General features: G+C 29.0%; 9 protein-coding genes across 9 annotated transcripts; 5 read left to right on the top strand and 4 right to left on the bottom strand.

Moving 5' to 3' along the window:
- Positions 1–678: 678 nt before the first annotated feature.
- On the bottom strand, positions 679–1,920 carry PWA37_000129 (glycosyltransferase family 15 protein; the record flags this gene model as incomplete). Its single annotated transcript, XM_064856817.1, has 1 exon — positions 679–1,920. One exon carries the CDS (start codon positions 1,918–1,920, stop codon positions 679–681), a length of 1,242 nt encoding a protein of 413 aa, XP_064715950.1.
- Positions 1,921–3,227: 1,307 nt separating this feature from the next.
- On the bottom strand, positions 3,228–5,129 carry PRP28 (mRNA splicing protein PRP28; the record flags this gene model as incomplete). Its single annotated transcript, XM_064856816.1, has 1 exon — positions 3,228–5,129. The coding sequence occupies one exon, from the start codon at positions 5,127–5,129 to the stop codon at positions 3,228–3,230; it is 1,902 nt and encodes a 633-aa protein (XP_064715949.1).
- Positions 5,130–6,033: 904 nt separating this feature from the next.
- PEX5 (Pex5p) lies at positions 6,034–7,944 on the top strand (the record flags this gene model as incomplete). The annotated part of the gene is made up of 1 exon (XM_064856815.1): positions 6,034–7,944. The coding sequence occupies one exon, from the start codon at positions 6,034–6,036 to the stop codon at positions 7,942–7,944; it is 1,911 nt and encodes a 636-aa protein (XP_064715948.1).
- Positions 7,945–8,484: 540 nt separating this feature from the next.
- MNN10 (alpha-1,6-mannosyltransferase) lies at positions 8,485–9,612 on the top strand (the record flags this gene model as incomplete). Its single annotated transcript, XM_064856814.1, has 1 exon — positions 8,485–9,612. One exon carries the CDS (start codon positions 8,485–8,487, stop codon positions 9,610–9,612), a length of 1,128 nt encoding a protein of 375 aa, XP_064715947.1.
- A 660-nt stretch (positions 9,613–10,272) lies between these two features.
- Positions 10,273–10,965, top strand: TRS23 (TRAPP subunit TRS23; the record flags this gene model as incomplete). The annotated part of the gene is made up of 1 exon (XM_064856813.1): positions 10,273–10,965. The coding sequence occupies one exon, from the start codon at positions 10,273–10,275 to the stop codon at positions 10,963–10,965; it is 693 nt and encodes a 230-aa protein (XP_064715946.1).
- A 1,288-nt stretch (positions 10,966–12,253) lies between these two features.
- VHS1 (putative serine/threonine protein kinase VHS1) lies at positions 12,254–12,820 on the top strand (the record flags this gene model as incomplete). Its single annotated transcript, XM_064856812.1, has 1 exon — positions 12,254–12,820. One exon carries the CDS (start codon positions 12,254–12,256, stop codon positions 12,818–12,820), a length of 567 nt encoding a protein of 188 aa, XP_064715945.1.
- Positions 12,821–13,742: 922 nt separating this feature from the next.
- Positions 13,743–14,324, bottom strand: PWA37_000123 (gluconokinase; the record flags this gene model as incomplete). Its single annotated transcript, XM_064856811.1, has 1 exon — positions 13,743–14,324. One exon carries the CDS (start codon positions 14,322–14,324, stop codon positions 13,743–13,745), a length of 582 nt encoding a protein of 193 aa, XP_064715944.1.
- A 425-nt stretch (positions 14,325–14,749) lies between these two features.
- Positions 14,750–16,507, bottom strand: PWA37_000122 (uncharacterized protein; the record flags this gene model as incomplete). Its single annotated transcript, XM_064856810.1, has 1 exon — positions 14,750–16,507. The coding sequence occupies one exon, from the start codon at positions 16,505–16,507 to the stop codon at positions 14,750–14,752; it is 1,758 nt and encodes a 585-aa protein (XP_064715943.1).
- Positions 16,508–17,186: 679 nt separating this feature from the next.
- PAM1 (Pam1p) lies at positions 17,187–19,829 on the top strand (the record flags this gene model as incomplete). Its single annotated transcript, XM_064856809.1, has 1 exon — positions 17,187–19,829. The coding sequence occupies one exon, from the start codon at positions 17,187–17,189 to the stop codon at positions 19,827–19,829; it is 2,643 nt and encodes an 880-aa protein (XP_064715942.1).
- Between the last annotated feature and the right edge of the window lie 599 nt (positions 19,830–20,428).

Here is a 20,428-nt window from a genome sequence, read left to right as displayed (position 1 = left end):
CATAAAAGCAAGAGTAACTAGCATAAGTACAAGAGAGCAATCAAGAAGAGGAAGAACGAAGGAACCAAAGATAACATAAGTTTAGATATATAGTATATAAATATATACTATTTAGTTTTTATAGATTAGGGATATAGATATATAGATGTATAAGAATATTACATCTAGAAATATAACAAGAGTCATATTACATCTATCCAAGGGAAGTATTATTATTATCTCAACAATATTAACTGTTATCAGAAACACATAATCATAAGATTATCACGAAGAAATCGTAATAATTATAATAGTTACGATTTTAATTTTAGACGAATAATCAAAGATGTATATCCTATTGCTTGCTATCCCGTCTATAACTTTGCCCAGTCTCATTTGCAATGATCCCTTAAAATGCTATTATTTTTTGCACGATTTTATGTTAGAAAGATACTTTTTCTTAAACAACAGCATGTTATAAAAAAATATTACAAAATGAATTAAAAAAATGTATTAGGTCCATACTTGATATTACAAATATTACAAATGGATTCTTCTATCATACAAAATATGAGTATGCATAGGATGTTAGTATTTTCTTTTAAATCCTCTCTCTAACATTAACAACGAATTCAGATTCATATATATATATATATGCATAAATTGTAAAGGGGCGAAGAAAAGAGTAGATGATATCAGTCAGGTTCTATGATTTTCCCATCCTTTTGGTTTTGCCAAACCTACCGCATCGTAAAACTGAGTTCCACAAGAATATCTATGAAATGTGAAATCTCTGTTAGGGTCGCATTCACAATTATTTTCTTCCCATACCTTGGGATCTATTGGACAATTGTCATTTGGATGATGACGATATCCGATCTCTGCAAAATGGTGAACTTTGTTTTTTGGCAATAAAAGAGCTGCAGCTATAGAATGAATGGGGGCATCCCCCCATCTTTCATAGAAGAATCCACCTTTATGATCTAAATAATCAAAATATTCTCTGTAAGGTTTTGATCTCCAAAGATTCAAATTAGCTATTTCAAAATTAGACCAAAAATGACATAGATTATATGTTTTACCATTATCATCTGATAAAAATTCCATCAAATTGTTATTTGGAATATAATCATGATGCTTGTTAAAAAAGTCTCTCGATACATTCCATAGAGTTTCGATAGTTTTCTTATTTTCACGCATTGTTAAAGTAAACCCATATATCTTTTCATTGTCTTGCATCCATTGAAAGACATCATATTTAATGTCACAATAAAGCCTAATATTCGGTTCAACTCTCCAGTACCAGTCGTAATCGTCCAATAATGGATGTCTCCAAAAAAAACCAGATTGATAACGACACATATGTCTATAGGATTCTGAACCACCATAGATGATATTTGCCATATCCTTTCTGGTTTGAGCAGCTTTTTCTTGGTCAATGAAGTCTGGATAAGACCAGTGTTCCTTTGGAATCAAACCGAATTTAACAGTTGATGAGACTTCTTGAGTAATAGCGTTTTTAAATTCATCAGTAAAAGGTTCATCGTTTAAGAAAATCCAATCATATTTAAATTTAGCATTAAATTTTTTTTCAACCATTCGTATAGATCCTATCATCCCTCTCAACTCCGAATTTTTAACTAGTGTAACAAAGCAAGCTTTTGGTCTTATACCTTTTTTTCGAAAAGATGATTGAATATATGATAAAGCATCATGATCATCGATCTTTTCATGGTATGCTATATCTGTTATGTTATTAAATTCACGAATACTTGTATTGTTGAAACTCCAGTCGAGAAACCCTACTGTGCTTATTATTTGAGACACCTTACTGAAGCTGCTTCTCCAATAAAGTATGAAATTAGTAGTGACTAATATAAATATCAAAGCGATCAGCCCAAAACGTAGTCTTCTTTTAGTCTGTAAAAAAGGGATTCTCATTGAGAAAAGGAATGGAAAGATGATATTAGAGTTAAACTGGGAATTTAACTGTAATGACTGGGAATATATAGGTAGCTTTATAATAGTACAGATGTTTTAAAAAAATTTGAACATTGCTTCCTATATTATTTTAATTTACATAGGCCTATCAGCCGTAATTTTTTTTTGCAAAAACTTTTTCAGTTCTCAAATACTTTAATTAACATTGTAGCAGATATAAGTGAAAGACAAAAGAATTTGTCCTGACATTTATATAACAGAGAAAACAAAAATAAAGTGATATAACACGAGCCATTTGTAAACAGGAAAAGAGTGGATCTTAACAAGTTATAAATTGTTGTGTTACTGGGTGATTATAATTTTCCATAATATAATTTGAACTATGGGATTGTCAGGTCACAATTGCTATCTGGAAATTTTTCTTACTATTCATTTCATCTAAACAAAGAAAATAAAAACAATTTATACAAAAGAAAATTAATGCTAAATTATCATACTTTTACTAACACTAATATATTTCTATATCATATGCTTGATTTTTCATAATTTTTCTGAGATGAAATCTTTTTTCTGGAAGTGTGGAGAATATTTATAGAGAAAAGAAACTATATTTTTAAATAGTGTAATATAATCTGATAATAATATATTGAATTAAAATAAATTCAGATACAGTTAGTTAATAATATACAAAAATAAGAAAGCATGAATAAAATAAAAGTTCACAAATTGAGTATTGGACATGGAAAAGGTTGTTAGAATCTTAAAGTATACTTTAGTATAATATAATATTATTTTAGAAAATAATTTACTTTTTAATCTTAACTTGTTAAAGTGTATAAAGTTTTAGAGTCCAACTTTTTTTGGATCTAAAAATCTGAACTTAGTTCGTAATGATTTTTATTATGCATATTTACTATTAGGATATTGATAAATTGGAAAATATGTTTTAATGTCTTTAAAACAACTAATTCTTAGTTTATGAGACTTTTTTGTTGACTTTTGTAATGATTAGGGCATATATATAACATCACTCCAGAAATATCTAGTATTAATTTTTTTTTATTTTTGTTCATTTTAGTGCCATCTGGCCCCGTAGAAATGGATTTAATAAAACATTGGCCTAAAAAAAATTAATATTCATGAGAAGATACGCCTAAAATGTCCCTGAGACTGGTGATCATAAATTTACTAAAGTTACTCATACGTTTACCAACACCAGTAAATTAAACTTTACCTAATAAATTATATTTAAATAAACAAAAAAAAAATCTATCAAAAGCATACATATGTTGTCATCTATAAAGAAACTAATATATTATATTAGAAAATTGATCCTGTTTTTCAAAATTAAATGTTTCTTTAATATGAGGTGAAAACTTGTTTCTACCTGTCATATCATTTTCCTTCATGTAATTATATAATTTTTTTATAAGATCTTGCCTTTCAGTACCGTCTAAAAATGTAATCGCAGTACCTACATTTCCTGCACGGCCGGTTCTACCGATTCTGTGAACATAATCCTCAAAATGTTTTGACATTTGAAAATTAATCACAAGGGACACATTAGGAATATCCAAACCTCTTGCTGCTACATTAGTTGCTATCATAATGTCCACCTTCTGCGACCTAAACAACGATAATGAATGTTCTCTTTGTTCTTGACTTTTAGACCCATGCAATATTGTGAATCTGAAATTGGTTTCTGCTTGAAATTTCTTTGCAAGCCAATCTGCAGTAGCTTTAAAATTAATAAATATAATGATCGGTGGCCTAAAACGTGTCAGAATATTTTCCTTAAGTCTTTGGAATTTGATATCATCATTTGCTGTGTAATCAACAATTTGTTCAATCTTTGGTGTTTGATTCTCTCCTAGATGCACAGATACATATATTGGATTTTCCAAGTAACTAGCGGCAATTGATCGGATTGAAGATGACAATGTAGCAGTAAATAATGCTTTTTTGATAACTCTGTCATTTTCAATAGATATTTGATTTAATATAGTTTTAAGTTGATCCTCAAACCCCAAATCAATCATCTTATCGGCTTCATCTAACACCAAAAAATCAATATTATTTATAGACAAGACATGACTTTGCAAACAGTCGATCAATCTACCTGGTGTAGCAACAAGAATATCACACCCTTTTGACACAATATGTGTAATTTCTTCAATTGAATGTCCACCAACAATTGAAATAACTTGACATTCGCTACTCCTCCAAAATGATATAAATTTCTGAGTCTCCATCTGAATCTGCTGTGCCAATTCTCTTGTTGGTACTAGTATTAAGGCTTTTGGGCCTTCCATAATTTTTATGGATTGTGGTCTAATTTTATCTTTATATAATTTAATCAAAATAGGAATAACAAAAGCCAATGTCTTACCAGAACCTGTTGCAGAGACACCTAACAAATCTCTACTCCCAGAATCCTTGTCATCTGCTGCTAGATTAGGTATCGATATTCTTTGAATCGGAGTGGGAGTATCAAATTTCAAATCATTGGTCAAAATATCAACAAATTCTTTCGGTACCAAATTCAATTCGTCCCACTTTCTTAACGGATGCCTTATTTTGTTCTCTAAGCTACTTTCAAAGGTCTCACTCTGTATTGATATATGAAACTCTTCATTGAATACTCTCCAATCTCTCTTTGTCATCTCTTCATAACTCTTTTCACTCCAATGTTTACCCATATAGAGATTTTCTAAAGAATCTAAATATTTAACTCTAGTCATGTTATTATAATCATCACTCTTTTGAATTTTTTTCAAAAAACTCGATGGCAAGATGGGCATATGATTCAACGATGTATCATCTTTAAGATCCCACGTAAATTGAAATTTGGATTTGGTCTTAGATTTAGATTTAAATTCATCACCTGTTTTAGAACCAGACTTCAAACTAGAACTAGAATTCTCCATGACCATAGTACTCTGCTGTTCTTCAACATCTCGAGTAATATCATTTTTTAATTGGTTTAAATTGGATGGTTTATTATTTTTAATATTCAAAAAAGCTTTATAATCTATATTATCAGTAGAATCTGAAACTTTATTAGTAAGTAGATTCTTTGCAATATTTAATCTCTCGTTTTTGGATAGTAATTTAGGTTTTTGAATTTTATTTGGATAATTACCGTTAATAGATTTGTGTTTTCCCTTTAAACTACCCAATATTTCAGATATTTTCGCTGGCCTTGCCATCTTGATTGAAGAAGAGAAGAAAAGGCAAAAACCAGAAGCAAAATAAACTAAAACTAGAGCAAAACACCAAACTCTGCCACCAACAGTAACTATTATTAAATCAATATTAATGTGAAAATCAGTACTTCAGCCTTTACCTTGTTCATGTCATCTAGGTTATCACTTTTTATAAGTGATGATTTCTTCAAATCTTCACCATATTAATGCTTTCACCTAAAATAACAGATAGTATATCACTGGAGTCTTGTTTACTAATTATTATTATTATTATTTTTTTGGTTTTTTTTTTTTTGGAAGCATAGCAAAAAAGAAGGGGAACCAACAAGGAAAGAAAAATAGTATTACAAAAGGATAAACCCTAAACAAATTATGCAAAATTGGTAAAAATATTGTTAGATTATATACAAACCCTCATATATAACAACAAGCCCTGAGGAAAAAACAGAAAACATAGCCATCCTTGCCAAAAATCAGGAAAGGAAAAAAAAAATGTGTGGCAGAATAATTTCTTCCATTCTTTTTTCCATTTTCCTATGGGATTACCGCCATGCCGCTATTGCCCTTTGCAGTGGAATAGAGGTGGAAGTAGAGGAGGGGGAGAAGGGAAAGTTGCTTGATTCAAAAAGGAATGATCTATACAGAATGTATCTTCTAACACTTTGGAGAAGAACAGAAAGAGCGAATAACGTACATACCGATACTTACACACATACGTTTACATATATATATATATACAAACAACTGTATACACATCAATATACATTTCAAAAAAGGATTTCACAAACGTTTGAAATTGTTAAATAAATTAGCTTACTCTAAACTAATTACAATTCAATAGACATCCCAAATATCCATTCATATCTGTTTATATCTATCTGTCTATCTATATCCATATATATATATAATGAACTCCGCATCCTGTTCAATAAATAACAATCCATTAGCTCAGTTTAATAAATATACGCATGAAAATAATTCATATCTACAACAAGGTAGTATATCTAATAAGGTTGCACAGTCACCTTCATCATCTTCTTTACATTCATTAGACCATTTTAAGACTAATACTAATGCCATTTCAGAGAATAGTAAATCATATATGAACCAATTCATGCAAGGGGCTTCCTCAAATCTTAATTCCTTACCATCACCATCTTCCACCACATCTTTACAAATGGGAAATATAAACACCAGACCAGCTTTAATGGAACACATATCACATACACAACACTCTTTCTCTAGTAATCATTTTCTAATGCCTCCAAATTTACATGATTCTAATCGAATGAATTCCATATCTTCGTCTTCTAGTCTAAACACGTTAGGTAACGATTGGTCTCATGAATTTCAAAATAATCATCAATCAAATGCTGCCTTTGCTAATCATACCAAACCTAGTAATATAGCTATGAACCCTAAATATGCACATCAACAACCCCCAACAAGAACAATAACTCCAATTCATTATCATCAACCATTAAGAAAAATATCTTCTAATTATAGTATTCATGGCAATAGTATTTCTAATTTCACAAGACCTCTAAATAGAGAACCAAGTTACAATAGTATCAATAATCAAAAGATGAAATCAACGCCTGATTGGGATCAACAATTTGATACCCTCGAGAAAGCAGTTAGTAAATCCTTAAACATTAAAGATAATGAGATTAAAGAAGAAATTGAAATATTAGATTCTCCTGAACAAATTAATAAATCTTTAAAAGACCATGATATTATAATCGATAACGATTACCAAGCAGAGTTTCAGCAAGTGTGGGATTCTATCCACCAAGATTCTGAAGATATAATGCCAAACTATTTAAATGGTGACAAAGTTTTTAGTCAAAGAGGCGAGCTAGCCGGCATTAAATATGATTTTGAAAATACGAACAATGAATATTTACACAATCCTAATGCATATGAGATTGGTTGCATTTTAATGGAAAATGGTGCCAAATTAAGTGAAGCGGCAATGGCTTTCGAGGCTGCAGTTCAAGATAATCCAAACCATGTAGATGCATGGCTAAAGTTAGGGTTAGTACAAATTCAAAATGAAAAGGAGATCAATGGTATCAGTGCATTAGAGAGTTGTTTAAGATTAGATCCTAAGAATTTAGAGGCAATGAAAAATTTAGCGATTAGCTATATTAACGAAGGTTATGATTCAAGCTCATTCACCATTTTAACTCAGTGGATTGAGACAAAATATCCAAATATTGATACAAGTGTTCCAAAATTACGACATTTATCCGAAAATGAAATTGAGGATCCTTTATCACTTAATGCCAAGATAACAAAAAGATTTTTAAAATTGGCTAACCAATTACCACAAGTAGATCCAGATGTACAATTGTGTCTTGGTTTATTATTTTATGCAAATGATGATTACGACAAGACAATCGAGTGTTTTAAAACTGCATTAAAAGTGAATCCTAATGATGAATTAATGTGGAACAGATTAGGGGCTGCTTTAGCTAATTCAAATAGATCTGAAGAATCTATTAAAGCTTACCATAGGGCACTTCAGTTGAAGCCATCTTTTGTTAGGGCAAGATACAATTTGGCTGTATCATCAATGAACATTGGATGTTTTAAAGAAGCCGTAGAACATCTTTTAACTGCATTAAAGATGCATGAAGTCGAGGGAATGAAACAAGATGGTAAGAATAAAAAATCTTATACTGAAAATTACAACCATGACAATATTATTGAGACTTTGAGAAGAGCCTTTATTGCAATGAAAAGAAATGATCTTTTGGGTAGAGTGGCACCTGGTATGGATCTAGATCAATTCCGTAATGAATTTGATTTTTAACCAATAACCCCTTAGTCTATTTTATATAGATCATATTTCATTAAGATATTGTCTCCATCTCCACGACTCTTTTTATGGTTGCATTTCATATATATATATATATATATATATATAGTTATACACATCACTCTATAACTTTTTATGTTCTTTGCATTTTATTCATTCTCCATTAATATATAAGTATTGAACATTTACATACTTCTATACCTTTGCACATTATATTACTCACTATTTGATCTATGGGTGAATATTTTCCTTTTTTTTTTCTTCCTCTCACTGAGTTCACAGACGAGAATGATATAATTGGCATAGAAAAAAAATAAACAAATCAAAAATCTATCAGGCAGGGAAAAAAAAGAATACGCAGATACATTTTTCGCCAACGTTGGATTAATGGCAAGGATTGGTCCACTAATTCAGTTCTTACTATATATCTGATTATAAGACGGCATATTGAAGTTCATTAACAGTTAATTAGAAAACAAAAGAGTGCCATAGGAAGATTCTTATCGACAAACTACAAAAACCAAATATATAACCATGTCCACTATCCCGTATCATCTGTATGGAGAAGATCCAGATGAAGTAAAAAAAAAGTCCTCTAATTCATATCTAAGGCCATTTATTCTATTTTTAAAACGTCTACAAAATAGATTAGGTTACAAAAGTTTTAATCTTAAGACATGTTCCCTTTTGATTTTCATATTTCTATTCTATATCTTCTGGTTTAATGAAGGTATGATAACTACATCATCTCCATCATTATCGCGAACTAGCTCGTCAAACGGATTGCCAAAAGACCTAATAACACAAGGAAAATCTCGTTGGTTTTCATTTAAGAAGTCTCCAAAGATTGTTATTATTGTAGCCGCTAACGAAGGTGGTGGTGTTTTAAGATGGAAGAACGAACAAGAATGGGCCATTGAGAAGATTTCTATTGCCAATAAGAAAGCCTATGCTAAGAGACATGGATATGGGTTAACCATAAAGGACTTAACTACTGCAAAAAGATATTCTCATGAGTATAGACAAGGTTGGCAAAAAGTTGATATTTTAAAACAAACATTAAGAGAATTCCCAGATGCTGAATGGTTTTGGTGGTTAGATTTAGATACTTTAATTATGGAACCGGACAGATCGTTAGAATCCCATATTTTTAGTCGTGTTGATAAAGTAGTAGATCGTACATTAAAATCTTTTAATCCATTAGGTTTGGAAATTGATATACCATATGTAGATTACACTCAAGACTTAGATTTATTAATTACTCAAGATTGTGGCGGATTTAACCTTGGTTCTTTCTTAATTAGAAACAGTGAATGGTCCAAATTATTATTAGATATTTGGTGGGATCCCGCAGGATATGAACAAAAACACATGATTTGGGAACATAGAGAACAAGATGCTTTGGAAACATTGTATGCTAATGAAGCGTGGATCCGTTCAAAAATCGGGTTTCTACCATTAAGAATGATTAATTCATTTCCTCCTGGCGCATGTTCTGAATTTAGTGATGATCCAAGATATTTTTATGATGAAAATGCAAGAGATTTTGTTGTTAATATGGCAGGCTGCAATTTTGGTAGAGATTGTTGGGGTGAAATGAGTCATTATGCAACTTTAATGGCTAAAAAGAATAAGAAATGGTATGATAAACTATTTTTTTAGTTTAGTAGCTTCACTTTGCAAACAATGTATTTGTACTAAATTAAAATAGGGGAAATTTTTCACAATTATTAGATATTGTAAGTTATAGACGCAGCTTAACAAGTACCTACGTGCAGTAGACAAAATTTTGAGACTCATATCTTATTACAACTATTAGATAACAATCGCTTTATTAATCTCATATGTTTAATAATATGATATTTTACATAAATGAACCAGTGTTACTGTAAGAAGTACATATAAATATAAACATAATTTCTGGTTACTATAACTAAACCTAAAACCATGTTTATTTCTACTATTTACATAACTTTATGTATCTGAATATATTTTGTATTTTTACTATTTACAAGTGGAAAATAACAAAAATATAACAATGTCAAGGTTTAAAAATTAAGATAAAAAAAACAATCAAAAAAACCACAACAACGAATACACAACGTATACTTGTATACAAGACAATTGTAAATTACAATCAAAACATATCAGTAAAAAAGCATATTTAAAAATTAAATCCACATTACTTTCTTATTTGAAATTTAGTCAATATATAAGAATTTCTAAAAAGTTGTATTTATAAAACTATAGTACATCAAAACAAAAAAAACATACAAGTTTTCCAGCAAAAAAAAAAAGTTTAATTGAATCACAAAATTAATTATGGGTATAGAAGCAATATTGATTATAAATAAATCAGGTGGTTTAATTTATCATAGATCATTTGATGTTTCAAAGACAAATCCTACTGGTACCACTTCCAAACATTCACTGAACAGTAATGATTTGTTAATTTTAGCAAGTACATTACATAGTGTTTTTGTCATATCAAGCCAAATAACACCAAAGGCATTACAATTATCTCAATCCAACCTGAATTATACTATTCCATATCATCCTTATGTTGGTGTGAAAAATCCAGAAAAGTCACCCAGGAATTCTATTCCAAATAAATACGGCAGTTTCAAAGGAGACGATTATTTCAAAGAACCGTTCCATAGTTGGAATAAAAGCGGATTGAAACAATTGAGTACTGATCAATTTACCATGTATATATATCAAACTATGACTGGATTAAAATTTGTGGCTATTAGTTCTACTGTGCTACCTTCACATAACGATTCAGAAACAAATATGATGAATAATAGTGGTATTAATATTAACAATAATAGTAGTAAGAATATAAATGCATTACAATATAATCTTGGTAGTCAGATTGCAGATAACCTTTTAAGAAAAGTGTATTGCATTTATAGTGATTACGTTATGAAGGATCCATTTTATTCCTTAGAAATGCCAATAAAATCTGATCTATTTGATGATAAAGTTAAATCTTTAATCGATAATTTGTTATGATAAGAAAATATAAGAACTTTTAAGAATCCATACATATCACAAGCAATTGAATAACTTCAAGTTTATGTTGTTTTTGTTACTGCATAGTACATTCATAAATATCCAAGAGCACTACCAAACATGTACCAATGTTGTTATCAATAATGAGTAAGAACAGCCTAATTTAATTTTTCTTAGCATATAGAATGAAACGAAAAAAATCCATAATAGGAATCACAAATTATCACTTCCTTATGCAAGATGAGGATATATTTAACATAAAAATCAAAATATATTTTTTCTCCTTTATTTACTATACATTTACTATTTTTTTCTCTCTCTCTTTCTTTCTTTTTTGACTAATTATATAGCACCAGATACTAAAATAAGTATCTAGATCTATATAATATCTATATCTATCTGTCTCAATATGTTTATATCCTTTCTTTTTAATTCTTTTCCTAACATCAACCATTCATTTTGTTATTGTAGTTATTTTGCTATAATGCCTGTGGTACTATTATATTTTTAGTAAGTCATCTGCACTTTCTTTGAAGCCTCTGGAAGAAACAATAGATTGTGTCCATGCTGTATAAGGAAATATCTGGATTATAACAATAGTTATACACAATACATTCACTTATTGCATATCTTATGTGTTATTTATGTTTTTCTTTTCTTTTTTTTATTTGTTTCCTTTTGTTGTAAAAATAAAAACAATAAAGAGAAATACGTCATGTCCAAAAACCAAAATTACAGGAAAAACCTTTTCTAGCGCCCTCGTAGAAATAAACATACCATTATTCCGTGCACTGTATGATATTCTTTGCGACCATGTCATTTTTGCTATACTTCTACAAGGTTTTGATATTTGTTCTTGCCTTATTGGTCACAAATATCTAATCCTGTAGCCCATTTCTAAGTATAACACTTTGCAATATGAGATGATAGAAGTAGCAACAGAAGATTTGTTTATCGAAAATTCACATCGAAACAACCTACTTCTATATTTAATAATATTAGTAAACAAATATTAATACAGCTTTATTTTCTTTTTTTTTATTTTCTCATTAGAAAATATTCTTTTCTACTTGATTTTTCTACAATTGTTTTAATTAGTTTTCACCAACTTTTCATGTTTTCTATTTTCAATATAATACATTAATAAAGTTGGCTCTGCCATTATAATATGTTTTGATTTATATAGAAACATAAAATATATATAAATAAAAAAAAATATTATATTTCTGGATTATCAACTAACACTCATTAGTATTACTATTAATATAACAATCTCCATCTATTTATCATGTTAGAGAATTGCCAAATAAATAATTATAAACTTATAAAACAACTAGGCTCAGAACAGTACAGTTTTGCATTCCACGTGAAAGATATCATCTCAAAAAAAGATTTTACAATTAAAATAATTATAAAATCCTCTTTTCAATCACATCATTATCCAGATACTCACAATAATAAAGGACAAGACTGTTACACTAGAACCCAAATAAATAGAACAAAAGATGAAATTTTGTATTATTTTAGGTTGAATCAATATAAAGTTTCTTTACCGTTAATTAACCTCAACTCAATCAAAAACCTATCAGATGAAGAACTATCAACTTTTAAAAACTATAAGGAAATCTCTCTTCATTTGAAAGTTCATTCACATAAAAATATAGCTACAATACATGAACTAATGGAAATTCCATTAGCTATCTTTGTCCTCATGGACTATTACCAAACTGATCTGTTTAATTCTATAGTAATATCAAAAAGATTTATTAATAATGGTTGGCTAATAAAAAAAAGTTTTTTTACAAATTTGCTCTGCTTTACAATATTGTCATTCAAAGAAGATATATCATTGTGATATTAAACCTGAGAATATATTTTTAGATAAGAATGACAATATATATCTTAGTAATTTTAGCCTTGCTACTAAATCAAAATGGATAATACCACATGTGTCAACTAGTTCCTCATTTTATATGGCACCAGAGAGGGTCTTATATTTTAACTATTCATATAATAGCAACAATTATCAAAATTTTTCAAAATTTTGTACATATAAAACAGATATTTGGTCTTTAGGTATTTTACTTATCAATTTGATTTGTATTAGACATCCATGGTCAAGAGCACATCAGTTACAAGATACCACTTTTAGATATTTCGTAATGGATAACACTGTGTTGAAAAGCATTTTACCCGTATCAAATGAATTGTATCACATATTAGTTAAGGTATTACAATTAAACCCAAGCTTAAGGTGTAATATCGCCACGTTAATGACTATGATTAAAAATTGCACCAGCTTTCTTCATCCGAATTCGATCATCGAAAATATTGCTAGTGCGTTAACTATTGTACCTATTTTATCGGAAGATGAATATAATAATTTCATAGCTATCAATGAAATATATGAAGACATCTTCGATATTAATTACATATATAGCCCCTATCATGTAAATAGATTAGGTGTAGCAAGTTACGATTATATTAATGATTCTGTTTTGTTGAATAATAAAATTCATACCAGCAATTATCTAACATACAGAACACTGATGCCCTCTAAAGAAATGTATAAAGAGATTAACACGATATTTAATGAAAAATTAGAATATATCACTGATAATCCTCAAATTTCCCAACTAAATGTCCATAAATTTGACCCGCTACTCTAATTAGCAGATAATACTCGAAATTTATAATATATATTCTTCATGACCTCTAGATTATATGTACAATTGGAATTTCATGTAATAGTAAAATACGAAAAGAAAAAAAATACTCTATAATATAATATATGTATCACAAAGTGATAAAACCTTCTTTTCTATCTTTTCAAAAGTTAACCCATCCATGTTAACAATAAAACAATTCTTCTCTTTAGTAACATCTGGTAATTCTAAATCTGCAAATTGGGAATCAAGCATATTAGCCTTCATAAAATGTCCTTTTCTTTGTCTTAGTCTACTGTAAATAGTATCCTTTGAAGCATATAGAAATATAAAATAAAAGTTTACATTAGGTTCTACTTGTCTAATCAAATCTCTATATTTCAACTTTAAACTTGAGCAAGCTACAATAGAAAATCCTTGAGAATATCCTATAGCGTGTCCTTTCGTAGCATACTCAGCCCCCCTATGTGCTACGGTTTTCAACCATTCCCAACGATCATCATCATTCAACGGGTGTCCTGTTGACATCTTTATTATATTCTCCTCTGGATGTAAATCATCACCTTCTACAAATTTAATGTTTGAATATTTATTTTCATAATGCTTTGATAAATAGACTCCAATATTGGATTTTCCTGTTCCAGTGGTTCCAGCAAGTATAATAACCTTTGGTAACGATTCATTTAATGTCATTGTTTATTTTACTTTATTTTATTTGATCATTATTTCTAACTGTTTTTATTTAATATATTTAATTAATATTACTTCTATACATCTAGGTAACTTCCTCGATATTTACCAAAGTGACGGTCAATTTATACTTCTATAATTAACCCAAAAATACATAATGAAAGCTTGTGCTTTTCTTTTACTTTAAACTTAAAAAAATTCAATTTCTTATAATAAAGTTATTTTTTTTTTCAATCTTATAAAAGACTTGACGTAGTGTTATCTCCAGTGTTTAACATAGTAACGTAATAGCCAATTCATTACAATAATGTAACAAAAGAATATGTTATATTTTCTCTCTCTCTCTCTCTTTGTATATATGTATATACTTGTATAAAGTGGAATGCTTCAAAAAAGAAAGTCAAATAAATAACTATATGAAACCAATATTATATAATATGGCCATATGAAGGACGTACACCATGTGAAACAAAAACGTCTATCAATTCTATATTTGATATTTCCCTTAAACAACTCCAGAGAGATGAATCGTTAAGTACCATATTAATATCAGAGACATTATTTTCATTATCTACAAACAATGGTTTGTAAAACATAGACAGGTAAACACCAACAAATTTTATTTTTAATTTCTCTAACGGTATATTATCAATATTTTCTTCTATTTCGTCTCCTTCTTCGACATATGATGTTAAACCTTTGAGAAAATTGATTGTAACTAATTGTCTATCACTTTTATTAAGAAATAGATATTCTAATATCGATACTAGATGATGAGCAGTAAAATTAGTTTTATCCTTTAAGTAATCATATTTCTTACAATATTTTTTTATGATTTTCATTACATGTAAAAAATGTTGAATTTTATATTGAATTTGAAATTGGAAAAACCATTCAATAATATTATCAATTAATGAACTAACTATGACTTCAAAATGTTTAAAAAAATACTTCAAAATACGAACATTTTTGAAATAATAATCAATAGTGTTCACGTATAATCTGTGTGGTAAAGAGGGACTTTTGTAATTAGCCAATCCTTTAAAAATTATATCATCTGTAATAAATTTATCAAACTTTTTTCTTAAATATTTCAACCGTTTCAGAAAAAATTGTGTCATTATTGGATCATCAAAAATTTTAGTGTTGAGACATTTAACTCTGAGTAACATATTATCGCTATCCTCCTGTGTATTATTATAGTCTATAATGTGGATATAATTTTCTATAAAATTGATTTCTAGTAGATGATCCGATAGTTTAAGACAATAATTCAAATATTTATTTGTCAATAACATGTTATAATTTGCAAAAGAAAAAATGAAAATCTTTTGTATAACTTCTGGTGGTAACTTATCAAGTGATAATTTATCTGTTATCTTATTGTTTCCTACAACATTCTGTTTCTGTTTAGTCATATTTGATTGTTCAATCATGATTTCTTTTCCAGAAATTTTCAGATCTGCAGACTTCTTTAAGTCGTCTTGAATATTTACGTTAGATTGATTTGAATTATCATCATATGTAGATATATTATCATAGACTACTTCATTTGACTGTCCTTCTTTTTTTGTATGTCCCTTCGATGCTTTGCACACTTCACTTTCCATTGAATTAAAAGCTTTTTGATCTGAATGTTTGGTTCTTCCTCCAGGTTTCAATGATAGACTATTATCTTTACTATATAATGTACCTGACATCAAGCTATTTCGAACATTTGACTTAGTTGGTTGCCATCTTCTAAATTTTATATCTCTTCCAGTGTAATAAAATCCAATTTTCCTTTGATTCAAAACAGTTACATTTGACCCTGTACTCCTCATAACAGTATTGATCTGTGACAACCAATTTGATCTTGTTTGAACCATATCATATTGAGTATCAATATTTCTACGAAGCCAAGTAGATTCAATCAACTGTTGATCGAACTTATCATCATCCGTTAACAAAGTATTATTATCATTATTATTATTAGTATCAAGTCTGTTTAATTCTTTTGACTTTCCACCAATCAGTTTTTGTTTTTTGAATTTTCTTATATTCTTCTTTCTTCTTCCTCTTGATGATTTCTGCTTATACATATCATCTTTGTTATCATTTTCACTTCTTAATTCATAGGGAAGCTGATCATGGATAGAACGATTACTATGTCTCTTTGTTGGATACCCAATCACAGCAAAACCCATCCTTTTTTTTTAACCCCCTTTCTTCCTCTAGTAGCCACCACCGCTAACTATCTCATACGTACTGTACTGATCACCTGTTTTATAGATGTGAATGTATTTTCTATATGTTTCTTTTTGTTTTTGTGTCAAGCCAGTAAAACGTTGAATAATTCACAGATGTGAAGCAACACCACTGCCATCCTGAAGACATATGCTATAAATTGCATTCTTTCCTTCCTTCTCTCTGTCAAAAAGAAACTGGAATTAGTTCATTCGGTTTGCCTGCGGAATTAAGGCATCCGATTTTTGTTTATTTATTTAGTTTTTTTTTTGTTTTTTTTTGCTTTCTGGAAAAGAAATAAACAAACAGCTGTCAAGAAACAGGCAAGAAATCCAAAAGACTATTTGTTGCGTTTAAAGAAAATTAAGTTGTTGGGTTTTAACCATTTCTTCCATACATCTTGATATTAACATGAATTGTAATTATTACTTGCAAGAGCCTCTCTGACAATTGATGGAATTATTGTTTTATATAGTCGGTTCTGTATCCCTCCATAGAAATCTTCTCGCTATCTATTAACAAATATACATGGAATACTTATAATAATAATAATAATATTAATATTAATATTAACACGATATCTATATCTATATCCACATACTCACACCTACACAAAGCAAGATAATAAGAAGAATCAATATGAAAGTTTTACTGTCAGGTAGCAATCCAAACATCCAATTTTATACATCCAGATTCCAAACCATCAAAGATGTTCAATTATTCCATGTTAGTAATATTAAATCTAATATTTTTGAACTACAGACTGAACAATACGGAACTGTCAAATACTCTTTGGAGAACCATTTCACTTCTTTACAGAATTTAATCGAAGGAGTGAAACTCATTTCAAAGGATTTTAAATTCGATCTAATCATTTTAAGCGTCTCCTCTTTAAATGAATTAACTAATATATTCAATATCTTAAAACCTGTTATTGATACCACTACTACTGCTACTACTACTACTAATAATAATAGCAGTAGTAGTAAGACAAAAATTTTGATTGAAAGTTCTGGTTATCTATCTTTAGAATCATTTGTACTTAATAATAATAATAATAATAGTTTTTCTCAATCAAATATATTTTCTATTCTAACCTCCTATGATATCCGTGAAATAAATTCTAATATATATAAACAACAACCAAAAAATCAGAAAGAATCCAATTCAAAAAATAATCTTCCAAAGATCATATTGGGGAAAAGTTCTTATCCTATTTCAAACAACAAACAAATTAAACCAAAGTACAACTCACAGATACAATCCAATTTAAAAGATTTGGAATCTCTTTTCAAAAAGGTTTTTATTCATAGTGATATAATGACTTGTAATATGGAACCCAAGAGATTCATATCAGAACAATGGTCATTGGCCATCCCAAACATCTGTCTGAATCCAGTAATGATCCTTTTCCAAGAATCTAATATAGGTACTTTTCTAGATGAAATCTTAGCTAAACCTTTGATCTCTGGATTGGTCACTGAAATCTTGACTATTGCTAAAAATTCAAATATACCCTTGGGAAGCCACATGAATAATGAAACCCATATAATAGAATCCTGGAAATCTCATTATCAAAACTTAGGCGATGTCCCAGCATTAGTTTTTAATTTCAAACACCAACTTTTAGACCATTTGAATTTGAATCTATTGTTGTTAAATCCGATTCTTCTGGCTGACGATTTAAGTATTAAGACTCCATATCTAGAGTTTCTTTATACTGTAATGCTTCAATATTCAAATATTAATAAGGGGGAATCAGAATGGTTCATAAGAAAGGAAATGGTAGAACAACTGAAACAATCTATTGAAGATTTAACTAATGATAAAGAAAAACTTTTAAACAATTATCGTTTGTTACGTGAAAATTTTGAAAAGAACAATACTGAATTAACAAATATTCAAAAAAGAATTAAATTTTTGGAGTTGGAAAATACTCAACTAAAACAATCAAATGAAATAAAATTGAGCGAAAAGGATAAAATTATCAACGATTTGCAATTGAAAATTTCTTCCTCGTTATTGTCTTCATCTATATCTAATTCAAATAATGATACACAAGCATCAAATGGACAAACCTCGATCCCTCCTACTCAAACTGAGTCCAAGGAATTGCTCGATATTAACATGTCTATAAATGAAAAACAACAACAATTATTGGATAAAGAACTTGATTTAAAGAAAAAAGAACTAGAACTTGAAAAGAAATTAACAGCAATACAACAACAGCAACTAGGACAAGGACAAGGACAAGGACAGCGGCAATTACAGCAACCATTAAATGTAAATAACTCGATAACACATAATCCTTCATCACCAATGACTCCACTTGGCTTACATTCACCTCCAAATATATTTAAACCACAACAATTACCATACAATTTTAGCAATTCAAGCAATGGTACTATCAACAGGTCCAATCACTCTACACCAACTATACCAAATATTAATGCGTCCAAGTTTGTTGATCCTGTTTCATCAAGTTTTGCTTCACCATTAGATATTGCTGATGATTTCCAACAGTTACATCACAAATCTTCATTTGGTTCTCATCCAATTAAACCAACTAGTAGAAAGAATAGGAAAAGTAATTTACCTACTATTGGGAATGCGTCAAGTATAGGTTTTAACGATGTCTCTACATCAGCTAACATATTAAGCCCAGTTAGTAGAAGAGTAAGTTCATTGCCTGTGCAAAGTACAAATTTTCATACTTATGGTGCTTTTCCAGATAATAATAATGCTTCAAGACAGGGATTGGGCATCCTTGATATTCCACAACAAGGTCAAAATATTTCACTTGGCCCTAATGGTAACACTTACAACACTACAGCCAATACCAATATAACTGCTGGTAATAATAACAGGATTGGGAGTAGAAGTTTAACACCATTAAATACAAACTTTTCTAAACAACAAACCACTAAACCTATTCAATTTGGTTCAAATAAAAATTCCATTTTAAATAATAGTAACAATAACAATAATAATAATAATGATGATAATAAGGTAAATTTAACTGAAAATACTAATAATAATAGTAATATTAGTAGTAATGAGAACTCATTAATATCTCCAGCTGCTAATTTATTTAATTCTTCTCCTGGGCAAAGTTCGACACCTACACCTGTATTAGTAAATCACAAGTTTGAAAAGAATGAATCAACAAACCCAATCACAACAAATACTCAAGAAATAACCTTAAATGAAACTAATACAAATGGAAAAGGAAATAAAACGAAAAAGAAATTCGGCGGTCTTTTCCATAGAAATAAGAAATAACATATATGTAAAAAAAGACTAAAGGTTTGTTTGTACTCCCTTTGTATTATAGCAAAATTAATAAATTTGACTGCAGTTTTTTTTTAAATTTAAATCTATTGAATGATAAAATAATGTGCCATAATATAATGATAATAAACCAGATACCAAGGATCGTTGGCTATGAAAAGCATACGCAACGCAACGCAACTCAAATAGTTATAGAGCAATAATGTATTAATTGTTATTATTTTATAAATATATTGTACTAACATGTAAACTGTTTATCACTTTAAAGCATATTTCAATATCAATAAGCAAATATAGTATATATTTCTAAATATATATTGTCTAATCAATAATTACAAATCTGTAAATTTATGATATATATATCACGCGTGTATTATGTCTAAAGAAGCATAAGAGACAGAAACAGCTGTAAAAATGCAGATACAGAAACAAACATAGATACTAGTAGAGGACATGTCTTTAGAACGAGATTTAACTATATCATTATACACGGGAAATAGTAAACGCAATTTTTTACATTATTTTTTTTTTCTTGCTTCTTTTAAAGTTTTTTGACAAAATCTTCGAACAATTTCAATTGTTTCATTGAA

The sequence above is a fragment of the Arxiozyma heterogenica genome (genome assembly GCF_036370985.1).
Source record: "Arxiozyma heterogenica strain weizmannii chromosome Unknown scaffold_11, whole genome shotgun sequence".
NCBI lineage: Eukaryota > Fungi > Ascomycota > Saccharomycetes > Saccharomycetales > Saccharomycetaceae > Arxiozyma > Arxiozyma heterogenica.
This window is presented reverse-complemented; position numbering and strand designations above follow the sequence as displayed.